General features: G+C 37.0%; 1 protein-coding gene across 2 annotated transcripts; it reads left to right on the top strand.

Moving 5' to 3' along the window:
* Nucleotides 1-1,817: 1,817 nt before the first annotated feature.
* morc3a (MORC family CW-type zinc finger 3a) lies at nucleotides 1,818-16,267 on the top strand. Of its 2 annotated transcripts, none has more exons than XM_067515064.1 (19): nucleotides 1,818-1,911; nucleotides 6,844-6,916; nucleotides 7,833-7,965; nucleotides 9,136-9,362; nucleotides 9,619-9,775; nucleotides 10,653-10,800; nucleotides 10,917-11,045; nucleotides 11,212-11,331; nucleotides 11,438-11,535; nucleotides 11,704-11,811; nucleotides 11,907-12,035; nucleotides 12,773-12,847; nucleotides 12,976-13,018; nucleotides 13,176-13,262; nucleotides 13,356-13,467; nucleotides 13,544-13,616; nucleotides 13,699-14,743; nucleotides 15,357-15,559; nucleotides 15,668-16,267. In XM_067515064.1, exons 1-19 carry the CDS (start codon nucleotides 1,825-1,827, stop codon nucleotides 15,846-15,848), a joined length of 3,228 nt encoding a protein of 1,075 aa, XP_067371165.1. In that variant the 5' UTR covers nucleotides 1,818-1,824; the 3' UTR covers nucleotides 15,849-16,267. The 2 variants fall into 2 exon arrangements, with proteins under 2 accessions (XP_067371165.1, XP_067371166.1); XM_067515065.1 differs by having other exon boundaries at nucleotides 15,357-15,528; nucleotides 15,668-15,801.
* The last annotated feature ends 252 nt before the right edge of the window (nucleotides 16,268-16,519 follow it).

Genomic DNA, 16,519 nt, shown 5'->3' with positions numbered 1-16,519 from the left:
GCTTGTTTTGCTTTGTTTTCATTGAAGGGAAATTTCTGAGATAGATTTTTATAGATAGATAGATATCTTGTTTTACACTTTACAAAGAGTTAAATATTCAATGTCTGATCGCTCTATATGATTTTTATACCGTATGAGTGTGGCAACAACTTGAAATCCCTCAGGAGGAACTGGGGACTGGACTACCTTGATTAAACAGCTATGCCCCAGACCAGTGGATGGCATTAAACTGGACAAATAACGGTGAATGTGGTAGAAAGTGATTGGATAACCCCTTATTGCAGCACTGCATTAATTAATATAAAAACAGCCAGAACTAAAGTTACCCTGAACTCATCTGATCTCTTTAGTTTAGCCTATGCTGCACAAACTCCTCCAGGCCACCATTATTCCCCTTTTCAAACTGAAAGTACTTTACAAATGAATTATTGCAGTTGTGCACACAACATTGGCACAAAGATGTCAATTTTTTATTACCAGTTGCTTTAGTGATTATTTTTTAGATGGCACTTTCTGTGTCGAAGTGTCTCTGGGCAGGACGCTGAACCTCTAACGGCCCTTTCCCATCCTCTGCTGTGCAGTGCCTGTCAAAGTCCGGTAGAAATTGGGGAGGGTTGCGTCAGGAAGGGACTCTGGCGTAAAAACTACCATATCAACATGTGGACAATGATCCACTGTGGCGACCCTGAACTCACGAGATAAGCCGAAAGGACAAAAAAAAAAAAAACTCTCTGTCTTCATTTGCATACTTGATATGTGCCATTTCTGCAAAATTTAAACTACAGCCTAAATTAGTCTACTAAATGTAAGTAGTTATATGAAAGCCACAACTGCTTTTTACTATTTCATTGAAATTATAAGTATTATAAGTTTTCCATAAATAGTTTCTTTAGTTTAAAAGAACTCCATTATTATTTTGTCCTATTGTTGAATTAGTTTTGAACGTGACTGTAATACTGATTTGCCTTATTTATATTAGGACTTTTAGATCCATATATAGATTAGGACTTCTATTATGCATAGACAAAAAAAAATGGAAACACAGCTACACACTTATCCATTATCTTTTGTTATTTTTTTTTAATAAAATTGTTGTAAATGGAATCAGAACGCAAAATGAGCCTATCTGAGCACAGAATAATTAATCAATAATATCGCCCCTTGAGGCAAAACTACCTGTGTAACTACCTGACATTAAGATCAGTTTTTTCAGGAAATTCAACCAATGGTGGTCATACATCGAACATGTATGTCCCTTCCAGATGTTACAACATCTTTAAACAATAATATAAATTTCTGGAAGGCCCAAGTACACATCTGCCTAGGAAGACAAGTTGTCTGCATTATGTGCAAAGTATTCTCAATCAGCATGGATACAACTGCACAGTGAAGAAGTAAGTAATTCCTTTAAGTAAGCAGACCTTTTGGAAATTCTGCAGAAGGCCTGGGAGGAAATCATCCCTGCATGTCTGTAAAAAACTGATCAGTAGAATGTCACGGATTTGTCAGGTAAAAACGACAAACCGGTAATAAGTAATTTCGTGCACTTTACGTTCATCTTCTGAGCAATATTTAACAATGAATTATTATAGCAGAGCGTGATAAATGCCAGTGATTTGCATAGAAAAATATTACAGATTAAAAACGTGAAAGGAAGTGAAGCAAGCTACATAATGTCACAAACGAGCATCTTGACTGCACTTAGTAAGGCACATTTGTAATAAACTATAAATATTAAACAACAATGCGGAGAAAATGTTATAGACCCACACGCTGTAGGACACGCATCTAAAATGTACTTCCTTAATCAACTTTCCGCGTTGAATGTGTTGCACGTCCCCCCCCCCCTCCTCACCCCTGACGCTGGTAAAGATGGCGGCAGCGACGGACCGCGGTGTTCCGCTGAGTACGGTGAGTCGAATTTCATCGTCTTACTGTGTATCGTCATGTCAACTAACGTAACGACGGATAGATTATACCAAAATGAGCAGGCAGGTTAGCGTAAAAAAAATGTTATTCGTGCGCCATTTTGGGTCTAGCGGTGTATATAGACCTAACTGGACTCGGTAATCAGGGTTTGAGACCAAGTGAACACCAGCAATGTTGGTTTTAGTAAACAACTTACGATAATTATATAAAATCTCCAATTGTTTGTACCATCGCTGATTATTAAGAAGGTCTCTTCAAACTGTGTTGATCAACATGATAGTTGATGCGTCCTCTCAATGGGGACCTTTGTCGCATATCAGCCCACATTCGCCTACTCTCTTCATTAACAAATGTCAGAAGAGTTCAGCTTCCACATTATGTTCGTTGTAGTTTTCTAATGCTCTTTCACTCCTAGAAATATTATTAGAAGATTTTTAATTATAGTGGCCGCCCTACGGTGTACGTAATGTATTTGTTGATTTTTTTTATTTGAAAGAGTAAGCAAATATGTCATCCATTCATTAGTTTAAAGTTTTTCTATCCACTTTTTTTTTTTTTATTTCGGCTTTCTCTATAGTTCTTTCTAGATAGTTTCCCCCCCCCCTATTGTCACTAACTTTCAGTTTCATTTCTCTGTCAGTGTTGTGAAGGTAGTTGTTGCAGCCTGCGGTGAAGCCAAGGTTGAACGGTCCAATCAGGGCTTGCAAGTCCATCCCCACGTACCGTACCTCTGCCTGTAGCATAATGAATCAATCCATGTGCACATTGTGGCAACTGAACATTTACATTACATTTACATTTAGTCATTTAGGAGACGCTTTTATCCAAAGCGACTTACCAGTGAGGTACAAGGCAGGCAAAAATCTAAGTCAAGGAGAAAACATCAAAGCGAAGTCTATCAGAAAAGTGTTTATATTTCACAAAATGTGTGCAAGAAAGCAGAAAGGAAGTTTTTTTTTATTTTTAATTTTAATTTTTTTTTTAATTAGAAGGATTGTAGACTTGAGTGAGGGAATTGAGTTAAGTAGGTGCTGTTGAGGTGATCATGCTGTAGGCAAGAGACAGAGCTTTGAACCTGTTGCGAGCAGCTACAGGAAGCCAGTGTAGAGATCTGAAGAGTGGTGTGGCATTAGTCCTTTTTGGCTTATTAAAATTGAGGCGTGCTGCCTCATTTTTGGATCATCTGCAAGGATTTGATTGTGGATACGTTTGACCGCATTAACAACGCATTGCAGTAATAAAGACGAGATAAAACCAGCGCCTGTACAATGCTGAAGCAGCATAATCTACGCTCACTGGTGAGAGGGACAAATGTTACTTTATCGCTCTTGTGGTGTGTTAATTTATCTCTGCAGTGGCACCATAAAAAAGCGCGATCATAGCATTTCTTCCCTCAAAGTGACCTTTTTCCTTCAGCCAGCAAGAGGTACTAGTGGGGCTCAAAAGCCAGAGGGCTGTGCAATATAGACATAGAAGCTAGGGTTACAATGTAGCCATTGTTCTATTTTCTATGTTTCTTGCCTTCTGGCTGTAGCATAATTAATCAAATACTACATATGGATGTACTTCAACCCACACTAGTGCCATACAGCTTGGAGCAGAAAAAACAGAACTGGGCCAAAAGATCATCAGGGCTAGTAGGTCCCTCCCACATATCTTCCTAACTGCATCTGGTATGGATGAGAGATGAAGCCAAATATTCCTTACCGTCATGCGGAGATGCGTTCCGAAGAGATTGCTATCGGGGCACACATTGTAAGGATGGTGCTGGAGAGCTTGCTGATCTCTTCAGAGAGACTGCTAGCAGAGCCAGCTTGAAGACAGCACTGGCTTAAACAAAGAATCAGCAAAAGGCTAAAGGCTAAATTTGGGTATATGCAGTAAGCCCTATAAGGTACCAATGTCAAGATTTTGCTAAGTTGTCTCTAGTGATTCTTCACTGATGTAAATGATAGTTTTAAGACTTTTAACTCCAGTATTATGTAGTTGGGTGCATTGTTATTTTGTTAGGTTAAGTTTAGGGTTAAGTCTGCCTCCTTATATGCGGTGTCAGTGTAAAGGGATGTAACCCTGAACCCGATAATGCTCATTCACAACTGTTCTTTCATCATCCAAAGAAAAATTTCTCATGAAGGAACATTTGCATTTACGAATATAATATCTTGAGATAAGGTTGCTCATTTATTTTCATTTGGTAATTTCAATGTGTTGCCATATAAACCAGCTGAATGGACATTAAAAATTATGTTTGTTGTCTTTTTACCATTTCAAAATAAAGGGACGTGTAATTTGGCAACTATAGCATTAGGACCTGTGCAGAGGCCAGGTTTTCATGTTTTCTACAAAATGATACAATCTTCTGATACAGTGAAAGATTGGGATTGGATACCTGAAAGATTTTTTGGGGTGGGGGCGTACTTGACTATAATCTGGCAACCCCGCCTGACTGCAGTAATTTTTTAATTTTTTTTAATTTGTAATGAACGGTGGTGAACATGATACATTTAGTATTAATGCTGTGAACGTTTTAAGTTACCTTTGATTGATATTGTTGATAGTATATTTACATTTACAGGAGTTTGGTGCTTCCAATTATTTTGTTGTTAATACAATAAAAGTTGTTTTATCAAACAGCTCTATCACCACTGGTGGAAATGTCTCCCAATGGGACTTATAAGATTTCAGGTTATTTTAATGAAGAATCAAAGTGTAAGACACACCTTATCTTGTAAGAATATTTTGCAAAATGTAACCATTTATCTCAAATTATGGGGATACATATTCAAAAGCAAAGTTAATATTAATCAACAGTGTGGTTCTGGAGACCTGACCATTGTTAGTTAATTACTCTCCCAGCTATTAAGTTTGTTATTTTCAGGCATAATTTTATTTTGAAATTCCTGTCAGCAGCAGCAGCCTGACCAACACAGGCAGGTGAGCTACAGACTCCCAGTTGCTGTGATGTCACAGCGATATAAGAGATATAACAAAACCAGATGTTTTTGACTAATGATTAAATAAATATTTTTTACTGTCATGGAACTTTTGAGTTGCATTGCTCTATTAAATAAACTGAAAAGGGACAGAGCTTTAGTGTTTGTTTTTTTTGGCTCTTTTCACAAACGCACATAAAGGAGTATTAATGGAATAGAAATTATTTCAGAAATGTGTCTGCCTACTCATTGTGAATTTCCTGTTGGGATGAGTATCCATCTATCTAATGAAAAAACAATTGGTAGAATGTGAATCTTGAAAGTACCAAGATGCTGTATCTCAAATTTAGTTAAATTACACATTTAGTTTGCAACACGCAGAACTTAGTTTCAGAATTAGTTAGAAGCCTGTTCAATGACATGCAGCTATATGTTTTTGGAGTTTGAGGCTTGAGGAGGTGCTAATGTGGACATTATTTGCATCTCAAAAGACATAGATGAAGAGAAGATGTCCCTCCTCCTGATTATTCCATGTTCATAGTCAAAATATAAAAAGGTGTGTTTTCTATCCATCTTTTTTCAACATTAAATTTTTTAAGAGCCAACACAACATTTTTCAGTGTTTGAATGTCAATATCAATATCTTCTTTCCTGTCACTGTCCTGGCTGTATGTAAACTACACACTTGAAATAGGCATTGTAAATATAGTCATATGATTAGATAAATAGCAAACAGTCAACCAAGAAGTCACAGGGTGTGTCATGTTTAGAGGACTGCTTAAGATCACAGTAGGCAGTTTGTTGTTACAAGGCCCAAAGCAGTGTAGTAGATAGTGGGTCCTGGGGTCACAAGATCTACAAGAAGGTGCAATAAAAGGGTTTTATTGCTTCTCAAATGACATCTTCAGATAACCTAGAAAGGGACAAGAGTGATGACTGTACACTGTGTGCACCTGGTTTCTTCAATTATGTTTTGTGAGGGTGGTTCCTTTCTTAGGTTTGAGTATAAATAGAAGGGGTTTGAGATATACAAGGGAGAAGAAGAAACCAACATCCATGTGTTTTTCTCCATGACGGCATGTATTAAACTGAGATGGTTCATCACGCTGAGTTCTGTCTACAATTCTCCCAAGAAGGAAAATTTCTATCACAGCATATATCGTGGCATATGGCAAAACTGTTCTGTGTTTGCCATGTGTATGGTGATTTACTTGCAGCTGCCACCAAAACCAAAGGGCTACATTTAATTTCCGTGTAGAGCTGCCATACCTGCACAAAAGTCCTTGTGTATGCAAATTTTGTCCAACAACAAAGTCTGCATGTATGCAAATTTCTTCTTCTCACAGTGCCTGACTTTATTTGATGTGCTGTACCCAGCTGATTTGTTGTTCAGCAATTCCAGCTTCTTATTGAAAAGTTTCAGCAGGTCAGAGCATGAACCACTGAAACTGTCAATGTTGCAAAATTGGTATGTTTTCTGGTCATCCTTAATTACTCTTGACCACCGTTGCCATTCTCTATAAAGCAACATTTTGCACATAATCAGCTGGTGCAGTGTTTATTCTTTACATCTCATTTTAAACAGAAATGGTTACCACTTTTTGATGTAACCATTTTGCTAAAAGTATATGTATGGTTCATACAGGCCTGTGCATTGAGTTCAGATGGTTTAGGCGTTGTTAGTATAGCAGACAAAAAATGTTTTATATGACTGTATCAGTGAATGCAAAACATTGAAGAGGGCTATAACTAATAGCTGACTGAAGTATTAGTTAATTGACAAAAAAAAAATAGTCACTTTTTGTGTTCATTAAACAAAGGAAGCCAAATACTCACATTTCTTAAAATGTGACCTTTTGTAAGATTACACAAGATCTCACAAAACATTTTAAATGTATATTCATACTTCATAATTAGCATTATACAGTTTAATATTGAGAACATGTTAACTAATGTGATTGTTAATCTGCTACACTTCTAGCTTTGTCCCAAGTTTCTTCATACCAACTCCACCAGCCACACCTGGCCCTTCAGTGCAATAGCTGAACTCATAGGTGAGTCATTCCTACAAAGTTGTTTTTTCGGGCACTTACACTGGACACTTTAGTAAGTGTCTTATTTACTGGACACTTCTGATGTCCCTTGTTGATCTAGATTGTCTGAGGTTGGTACCGTATGTACCATTATCTGTTGTGAATTAACAGATTTGTAAAGAAACACTGCTCTTACACCCTTATACATTGGGCTACATTAAACTTGTTACTTTTTTTACCATTTAATTTACACATTAGATATGCTATACTCCCACAGAAATAGAAAGTCCTTGCTTTTTTTCACATCAATAAAACTGTCACTCATAGTCAACGCAGGTCTTTCTGTGATTTTTATTTATTTATTTATTTTTTGTTATGCAGGGCACATGTTCACTGCTAAACTGTCACAAATCTGAGCCTGTTGTGCCATTTGGAGGGCAAGTGAATATGCAGTATACATTAGATCTCGTTACTAGAAGTACTTTGCACTGTTCAAACATACAGAACATGTTACATGTTACCTACTGTAGGTACTTGTTTCAAAAGCTTTGTGTTGTGAAAAAGAGATTTGGAAATTTGTGTTTCTTTTGCCTTAATTTGTTATTTTGTAAAGATGTTATTTAATTTTACTAATTTTCTGTTTTATTATTTGGAAATATCAGAATTTTCACATTTTATATTTTTGTTTGTGTGATTGCATCATTTAAAAAAAAACAAGTCCGACATTACGATGAAACAGTTATTCGGTACTTGAGTAGTCTTTCCCCCAAAGTATTCAAATATTCTACTTGAATAATATTATTTTGAAGTAACACCACTCTTACTAGAGTATCATTTTTGGCTACTCTACTTACCTCTGTATGTAAGATGTGTTGCATGTGCAAGTGGTGGAATGTGCCCAAAATAAAATAAAAATTGTTATTTTTTTTTTTTACAGACAATGCCTATGATCCAGATGTCAATGCCAAACAGTTTTGGATTGATAAGACTTTATTTCAAGGAGAAGAATGCCTCACCTTTATGGATAATGGAAATGGTCTGAACCATAATTCTATGCATAAAATGCTAAGGTACAGCTACTACTGCTTGGTATTTGTAAAAAAATTATGAAAAACATGTCTGCTTGTACTTGCTCTTGCTTTTGTAAAATGCAATGTCAATTTTTACCTTTGGAGACCTACTCCAAACTTAAAATGTACTATAAAGTGTCTTGTTCTACTTGAAAGTCACACTGCGATGACCAAAACCTTTTATATTCAAATTGTAAATAAAGGAAAAAAATCTGAATTTCACTTATGAATGTAATTAGTCATGATGCAATTCACATGACGAAATAAAAGTGAGTAAGAAATGCTTACATAAATACCTGCATTTATGTAAGCATTTGTCAGTTCTTCACCTGTGATGTCGATGAGCAAAAACCTACTTTATCTTAGTTAAAAACACACAAATCATTGTTTTGATCTTATGCAAATTGAATACATAATTCAGATTTTCACTGTGTAGTCCAGAAGCAATATGTGAATCTCTGAGCTAATAACATAGACAAAATCTAATTAGTGTTAGTTGTAAACAAATCTAGGGTTCAGTCAATGCAGAAAGATTGGAGGTGATATGTCGACAAGCATTTTCAGTTGGCTATTCACAAGAAACATCTGCTGATGTGATTTTTGCCAGGAAAAAAGAAAGCGTTACAGAGTGGTTAGCGCTGTCGACTCACAGCTAGAAGGTTGCAGTTTGGCATCCCTGGATGACCGTGACCTTTCTGTGTGGAGTTTGCATGTCCTCGCCATGCTTTGTCCCAAAAAACTGGACAGTTTCAAAAAACTAAAGCTGAATTGTTTGCAGAGAACATGCATAACTATAGTATGGCACTGGATAGCTACATAATTTCGAAGGTGAGAATATAATGATTTGGGGCTGTTTTGCTTCTTCTAAGCCTGGACACCTTATCCTGATGTAGGAGAAATTAAATCTCCATTTTTATCAATGTCAGCATTAATGTTAGGGGGCTTTTTGGGGGAGCTCTGGAAGGGCCGGTTGACCATGATTACAAACAATGAACCAGATGACATAATCTGAACTATGGGGTTCCTTTCTAGTGTTGTCATCTGGAGGCAAGTAGAGAGATATTTTGATATAGGGAAGTTTATGTACATGTACTACCCAAACTACAACCAAAAGAAGAAAGTTCAAAATCAGTGAAGGCGTCCTTAAAATATTTTTTTGTTTTTCTCAAGCTTTGGGTACAGTGACAAGACTGCTGTTAAAGGTGTTGAGCCAATAGGGATCTATGGCAACGGCTTTAAGTCTGGATCTATGCGTCTTGGCAGAGATGCCATCGTCTTTTCAAAGTCAAAGACCAGCTCATGTGTGGGAATGCTGTCTCAGACCTACCTGGAAAAGATTGATGCTCAGCAAATAAGTGTGCCAATTGTTTGCTTTGAACAGAGAGGAACAGAAGAGTATATCCTTTTTTTAATGGATTATTACAGGGGACTCCAGTAAAGTGCACATAGTTTAGAGAAAACCTTTTTATCTTTGGAGCACAACTTTTGTCCCTTAATATGAACATTTTTGACCTGTAGTATAGTTATTTTTTTGCGATAGAATTTTTATGTTGGTTGCATAAAAATCTACTTTTGAGTTTGACATATTGTAGAAAATCACATTTAACTTCAGTTAGTCATTTTATGCCAAGTTGTCCTTAACTTCAGCTTTACTCTCAGCGAAAGAGGAGCACAAAGCCAGTCTGCAGGATATTCTGAGATATTCCCCTTTCACAACAAAGGAGGACCTTATTACTGAGTTCAATGCAATCAGTCACCCCTTCTGCACAGAAAATACCGGAACAAGGATCATCATCTGGAATCTCCGCAGGTCTGTATGTAATCCACAAGTACAGTAAATGTACATTTTAGATGTAATTTTTGCTTCAGAAGCTAACCGCTTAAGCGCAGATGATGATGAATACACTGTTGGGATTAAAAGAATACTGTTCATGCCTCTGTAAGGACAAATCATTGTCATGAAATCCAGAAAGAACAGATAAGTAAAAAGACATTTCTATGCACTTTAATCATAGATATGTAACCACATCTCAGTAGATATTTTTGGAGAGGTACTGTCAGTGCCTCCACTGACCCAGACTCACTGAACAGCACTGGCAGCAGTGCAGAAATGTTTCATCAACTCTCGCCCATGTAATCAATCCAAAATTTTCAACATTTTGTGCTTGATTAGTAAATTTCTCTGCCTCTGAAGAGTTAGAACCTTTATTATCATCGAGTACATGTAAATGTTACAATAAAATTTGTTTGTTTGTTTTTTTGTTTTGTTTTGTTTTTGTTTTTCTGTTGTAAAATCAGGCACACACCACAGACCCCCTTTTCAGAAGAAATACTTCTCTGAATTAAAAAATCCTGTGAAAATGAACATGCTGTCTTTTACAGGGCACTTTGTGTCAGTTTCAGTTGTAGTTAGGCTTTGGGCAGACATTTCTTTTGTTCAACAAATCCACCCTGCTACTTTTCATGTCTGTAGCCTTTTGTCATGCACATAGGCTCTCACTGGGGAAAGCAAGCTTCTCTAATCCACTGAACAGATTACAGGCACAACATTTGTACTTTTATGAGGCCACTCATGAAAGTTGACTGTAAACGAGTTACCTAACAACACACTGTTTTTAAAATTGGCCCATACAGTTTTTTGCATACAATTGCATACAGTGTATTGTTTTATATTTTGGTCTTAACAGGACGTCTAATGAAACAGGAGAGTTTGATTTTGAGAAGGACCGTTACGATATCCAAATTCCATCTGATATCTACGAGGAAATGAACGGCACTAATCAGTACCCAGACAAGTCCAAATCGTACATCCCTGAGAGTGTTTACTCACTACGGGTAGGAAACAATAGTATGGATGTCCCCCGATAATTCCTTATGACTTCCTTTGATTTTTCATATTGTTATAGGTTTGATTTTTCTAAAACTGAAAATTATATCTTAAATGGGTGTAGGCGTATTGCAGCATTCTTTACCTGAAGCCTCGGATGCAGGTCATCATACGTGGTCAAAAAGTGAAATCTCAGCTCGTTGCTAAGAGTCTGGCCTTCATCCAAAAAGACCACTACAAGCCAACTTTTCTGGTATCCTTTCATCACAGCTTCACTTAGGCTGTTTTATTTTATTTTTTTTCCTTTTTCATCTTTCGTACGTGTTAAGTTTATGTATAAATGTGTTTAAATTGTAGATTTGCATCAAAAGTGTTTTCTTGCATATTTGCTCTTGGTTTTTCCTTAAATGTTATTTTGGAACAAACGCATTCCTATTACTTTTGGGTATAACACCAAAAGTAAAGATCAGTACGGAATTATGATGTATCACAAGAATCGGCTCATCAAAGCCTATGAACGTGTGGGCTGCCAACTTAAAGTAAGTTTCTAAGCGTGTGTTTTTATCATGTGTTCTGTGAATTTTTGAATGTTATCATATGGTGTTCATTTCTTATGATTTTGATTTATTTTTTTGCCTTCTAAAGGCCAACAATCAAGGTGTAGGAGTCATTGGGGTAATAGAGTGCAACTATCTGGATCCTACCCACAATAAGCAGAGCTTTAATGAAACTGATAAGTACAGGTAACATTTGGTTAATACTGGTTTGTTTGAGATGTAAATAGCCTTTTGAGAGTTTAGACCTTTCGCATCAAGTAACACTGTACGTATGATGCTGATCATATTCCTGGAGTATTTGAAAACACACTGCTACAAATGTAAAAGCCTGAACTACTTAATTTGTTGGTCCAGGAAAACAATTAATAATCTGGGCATCAAACTGGAGGAGTACTGGAAGGAAATACGTTACAAAAGGGACAAAGACCATCCAAACAGCACAACAGCAGTGGAAGATATCCAGTTAGTACATTTTGAGTAACTGACCATGTTCCTCACAGATATTTGTATAACCATGCTGACTCTTTACATGGTTTTCTTTATTTATCTCTATCTAGGAAAAGACCAGATCAAAACTGGGTGCAGTGTGATGACTGTCTGCGCTGGCGCAAACTCTCGGACGGGATCGACATCAGCAAGCTCCCAGAAAAATGGTTCTGTCGCATGAATCCCGATCCCCAGTTCAGGTAACCATAGCATTATTAGTCAAGCCGTTGCAATAATCACAATTGAATGTGATAAAACAAATTTAATTGGGGAAAATATACTGATTCTAAATCCAAAAGACTGTATTTTAAGTGCAAAAGTTGACACAGCTACATCTACATATACACACAATTGTGACTTGTTTTTATATTTTATACCTACACAAACCTCAGCAAATGTAAATGTGTGTAAAATATAGTTTTCAGAACACAAAAATATAATACATTAGCATAACTTGCAATTTAAGCTAATATGCATGATTTACATAACTACAATCCAGTTTGTAATTTACCATGCCAAAATACTGGAGAGTCTGGTTATTGTTTCATACAAAAATGTTTCAGTTAAATGTTTAACCTGGTTATAGTTCATGAGGATATTAATAAACTGCAAATTATGATTAAGTTGTTGTTTCAATGTCAATATCAGACTTGAGTATCGAGTATCTCCTTTTTGCTTGGTTGAGAGACACATGAAAGTCAGTTTCTGTAGACATTTCATTACAGCGCTGCAGAATGGTGCCATCTGTCAGAGGGTACAGCCTGATACCCAGAGGCAAATCATAGGTTAAAACATAATTAAACATGAACATTGGTAAACATTTAGCATAGTATTGATAACTAGAATAAGCATCTCAAAAAGCCAAACCATTATTGATATCAGGGCATGTGCCCAGACTTGGTAATACTTTCATCCCTTATCAAATTTGCCTTCCCAGGAGCTGCCAAGTTGATGAGGAGCCTGAGGACTCTGATGAGGACCAACCCTCATACCGCAAGACCTATAAACTACAGTAAGTAACAGATTTCCAAAGACTGCCCCAAATGTAATTTAGACTCAGTGTGATACTGAGCTGCCAAAGTCACTGCTAACATGTTAACTGGCTCTAGTTGTGCATCCTTACTTCTGTTTTTTTAATAGAGAGAGGCAGAAAAAAAAGCAACAAGAGAAGAAAAGACAAAAGGCAAGTACACATTTTATAAATCACCTGCTATTGTTAGCCCCCTTACCTTTAACACAGAACTGCAGTTTAGAATAGGGATTCTAACTGATTAGATACATTTCTGGTTATCAGGTATTAAGGCACCATTAATAGTGTTTTGGGGAATTTTTTCATCTAGGATGAAGAGGAACAAAGACGTCAGGAGCAGTGTCTGGCTCATCTCACCAAGCAAACCGAGGCTCTTAAACGACAGCTCCATCAAACAGTAAATTTTTCATTTCATGGAAACAGAGAGTGATGCCTAAAATTGACATGTTGATTTTAATTAATTCATGATTTTGGTTGTTTATGGTGATAGACCCCCTCTGCTCCCACTACCCGAGAGAGTAGGCCTAGAAGGGAAACACTACAGGGGGGTTCTGCGAAGCCTGCATCTTCTCCACTTAGCTCCTCCATCATTTCACAAGCTAGTAAGAAGAATTACTCTTTATGTGATAGTGACCAGACGTTTTAAAGAGTAAAGTGTACATTTTTCTCTCTCTGTAGCCTGCAGCCCCTCCAGTTACAGTGGACTTCCAGTAATTTCTAATGTATGCTCTCTGTCATCAGGCTCTCTGAGGTATGATTTTGTGTGGTTTGGAAGCTATATCTACTTCATATTGTTTAAGATATATATTAACTGTGCTTTGTATGCACTGCAGGGTAAAAAGAAGACAATCTATAACTCCACAAACAACACCCAAAAAACCAAGAACCACTTCACCTACACCCTCGTCGGTGAATGTGACCCCACTGTGCTCCCCATCAGTGCCTGTTGATAGTAATGATGATGTTACTGATGATACTGATGATACTGATGATGATATTTTCATTGTGGAGACTAACAGTACTCCCAAACCAAAAAAGCTAGGTTTCGATTTGACTAAAGTGAAGACGGAGGAACAGCAAAGTGAGACTAATGTCAACTTGCTGTTGGAGTGTAGTGAAGATGCTGCTGTGGATGACGCCTTGGTGAAAGATGCTGCAGGAACAAGCTCTACAGGGTCGCCATCTGTGGGAACCAGTCCGTCCATAGCACCTCCTCCAGGGGTAGCCAGTATCACCACCCAGACAGAAATATCCAAAATGAAGAAGGAACAGGACGATCAAATACAAACTGATGAAAGAGTTGGGCAGAGCACATCTAAGAAAGATGCTCAAAGTGTGAATCATGATGAGCATGCCTCACAGAATGAAGTGAGACAACATCTAGAGAGTAATCAAGCTGCAGGACCTTTCTGTGCAGATGCCTGTGATAATAAGTACTCTTTATCTCGTGACCCTGTTATTATTGAGCTACAGGAACAGCAAGACAAGCTCCTGGAGCTGATGCAAGCAACAGCTTTGGAGAGAGATTCCTTTAAAGAACAGGTCCATAAACTGACATGCCAGCTGCAAGACATGCAGAACAGGGTGCAGGAGCTGTGTCAGGTAAATGTAAAGAAGGAGTGCTCTTCCCAGGCCAGCCAGACAGAGGAGACTGTGGGAACGGAGAGGGGAGAGAACTACCAAAGTTTGTTTGAGAATGCCAAAAAGAAAGTTGATGAACTGATAATGGAGAAAGAGAATTTACTGGAAGCTATTGAGACCAAGTCCAGTAGTGGCCCAGGTAGAGAAAAGGACATTGGTGAGGTTGCATTCCAAGTTGACCGTCTGCTCCGGGAACTGGATCAGACGAAGAAGGAGAAGGATGAACTGCGCTCACAGGTCAGTGTATCAGTTGTTTCAATAAACAAAACATTTGGAAATTACAGGCGTGTGATTTGCAAACTATCTGCATTTTCACTGTAATTCTTAATCTACTTTAATGTGAACCTATTTTTATTGCAGATATATTGTTTCCTTAGTTCTTTTACCTAAAGCATAGGCTTAGCAAGCAGAAAAGACCATTTAATATTTCAGAAAATTAGTTTTAAAGTCTTGAGCTTAGGGTCTCATTGTTGATCTTTGGGAAGATTATGTATAACAAACAATCCTAACTCAAGTTGTCTTCAGCAAACAGAGCTGGTATTATTTTCTAGCAGTTTTCATTGTGTGAATTAAGTTTGGAGTTTGGGGATTAGAAAACCAAGAGATCTAGTTGAAAGGTCTTGAAAAGCTGGTAAGAGGACTTTTTGTTAGACAAGTCTACTTTTGTACCTCTCAAACTCAAATAACAATCATAAATATATTTGTAGGCAAACAAGAATCTTTTAGTGTTCTCTATATAGAACAGGGTAACTGTATAAAGACTAACTAAATGCGAGATTAATTGTTGCATTTCATCATTTATACATATCATGATATATAATTTTATCCTCCCGGTGTGCTGGACTACCAGTTGGATAGTGTTGAGGAGGAGAGAGCAAACCTGGCATTCCAGTGTGAAAAGCTCAGATTGAGCCTGCAGCAGCAGAGACCAAATACACAAAAGGAAAACACAAGACCACAAAGAGTCACAGATTCGTCTGTACAAACAAATCCAGAGTGGGCTGAAGGTACAGCGAATTCAGGTACAAACTCCAGCTCCAGTACTTTAAAAAGGTTAGACTATTTTAAAATTATCATTATGATTCTTACAAACCCAGTTATTAACTCAGCAAATCAAATAGAACAGCCATGTAAATCCCTCTCTGTTTCCCTTCCCCTCAGTTTGATTGAACTTCGGCAGAACATTGGACATCTTCTCATCACCTATGTTCCTGCTCTGGACCTGGGCCAAGTGAATTATGAGTGTAATGTAATTGATGAGATCCTAGGACAGGTTGTCCAAGAACAATTGGGGTCTATGTCAGCAGCAGGGGAGAGTGATGAATCAAGAAATGATGAATAAGCAAATAATCAGATCTTGGACGTATCACTTCGAGTATGGAAAATTAAGTCATATTTATTTAAAAGTGTATATTTACTAATTTTATATTGATATATAGTAAATGCAACGGGTTGTCTTTTTGTCTTTTTTTTTTAAGCAGTATGCTATAGTATACAAATGTACAAATATACGCCTGTAAAATCACAGTCCATTACAGTATCTCAGTAGGGTGGAATATATATATATATATATATATATATATATATATATATTAGGGCAGTCGGTAATCATGTACACAAATACAGATGGTTTCTGGGTAAAAAATGGTCAATCTGTTATGCTGTTGATCGCGTCATTTCTGTGTAGTAATTCAATATGTAAAGGTTTTTTTTTTTTTACAAATTTTTGAAATATACTGAAATCATAATTTTTTAAAATAGTCCAATCGATCCGTACATCAGCTGCTGAATAAAACGTTTTTAAAAAAGTTCTATGTCTTAAGTTATTAGGTTTTAGTTGTAGTGATTTGCAGATAATCTACGAAGTTGTATAACATAACATGTAGTATTAAAATTTGTTTACTTTTCCTAACAGTTTAGGAAAATAAATGAACACGGTTGTAGGGTTCTGCTTTGATCATATTAACGCACTATAACATTGACAAAGTAACGTAAATCTCAGATGTAATAGTA

The sequence above is a fragment of the Channa argus genome, chromosome 9, assembly GCF_033026475.1.
Source record: "Channa argus isolate prfri chromosome 9, Channa argus male v1.0, whole genome shotgun sequence".
In the NCBI taxonomy this organism is placed as follows: Eukaryota; Metazoa; Chordata; class Actinopteri; order Anabantiformes; family Channidae; genus Channa; species Channa argus.
Note: the sequence above shows the minus strand (reverse complement) of the source record. Positions and strands in the feature narration are given on the sequence as shown.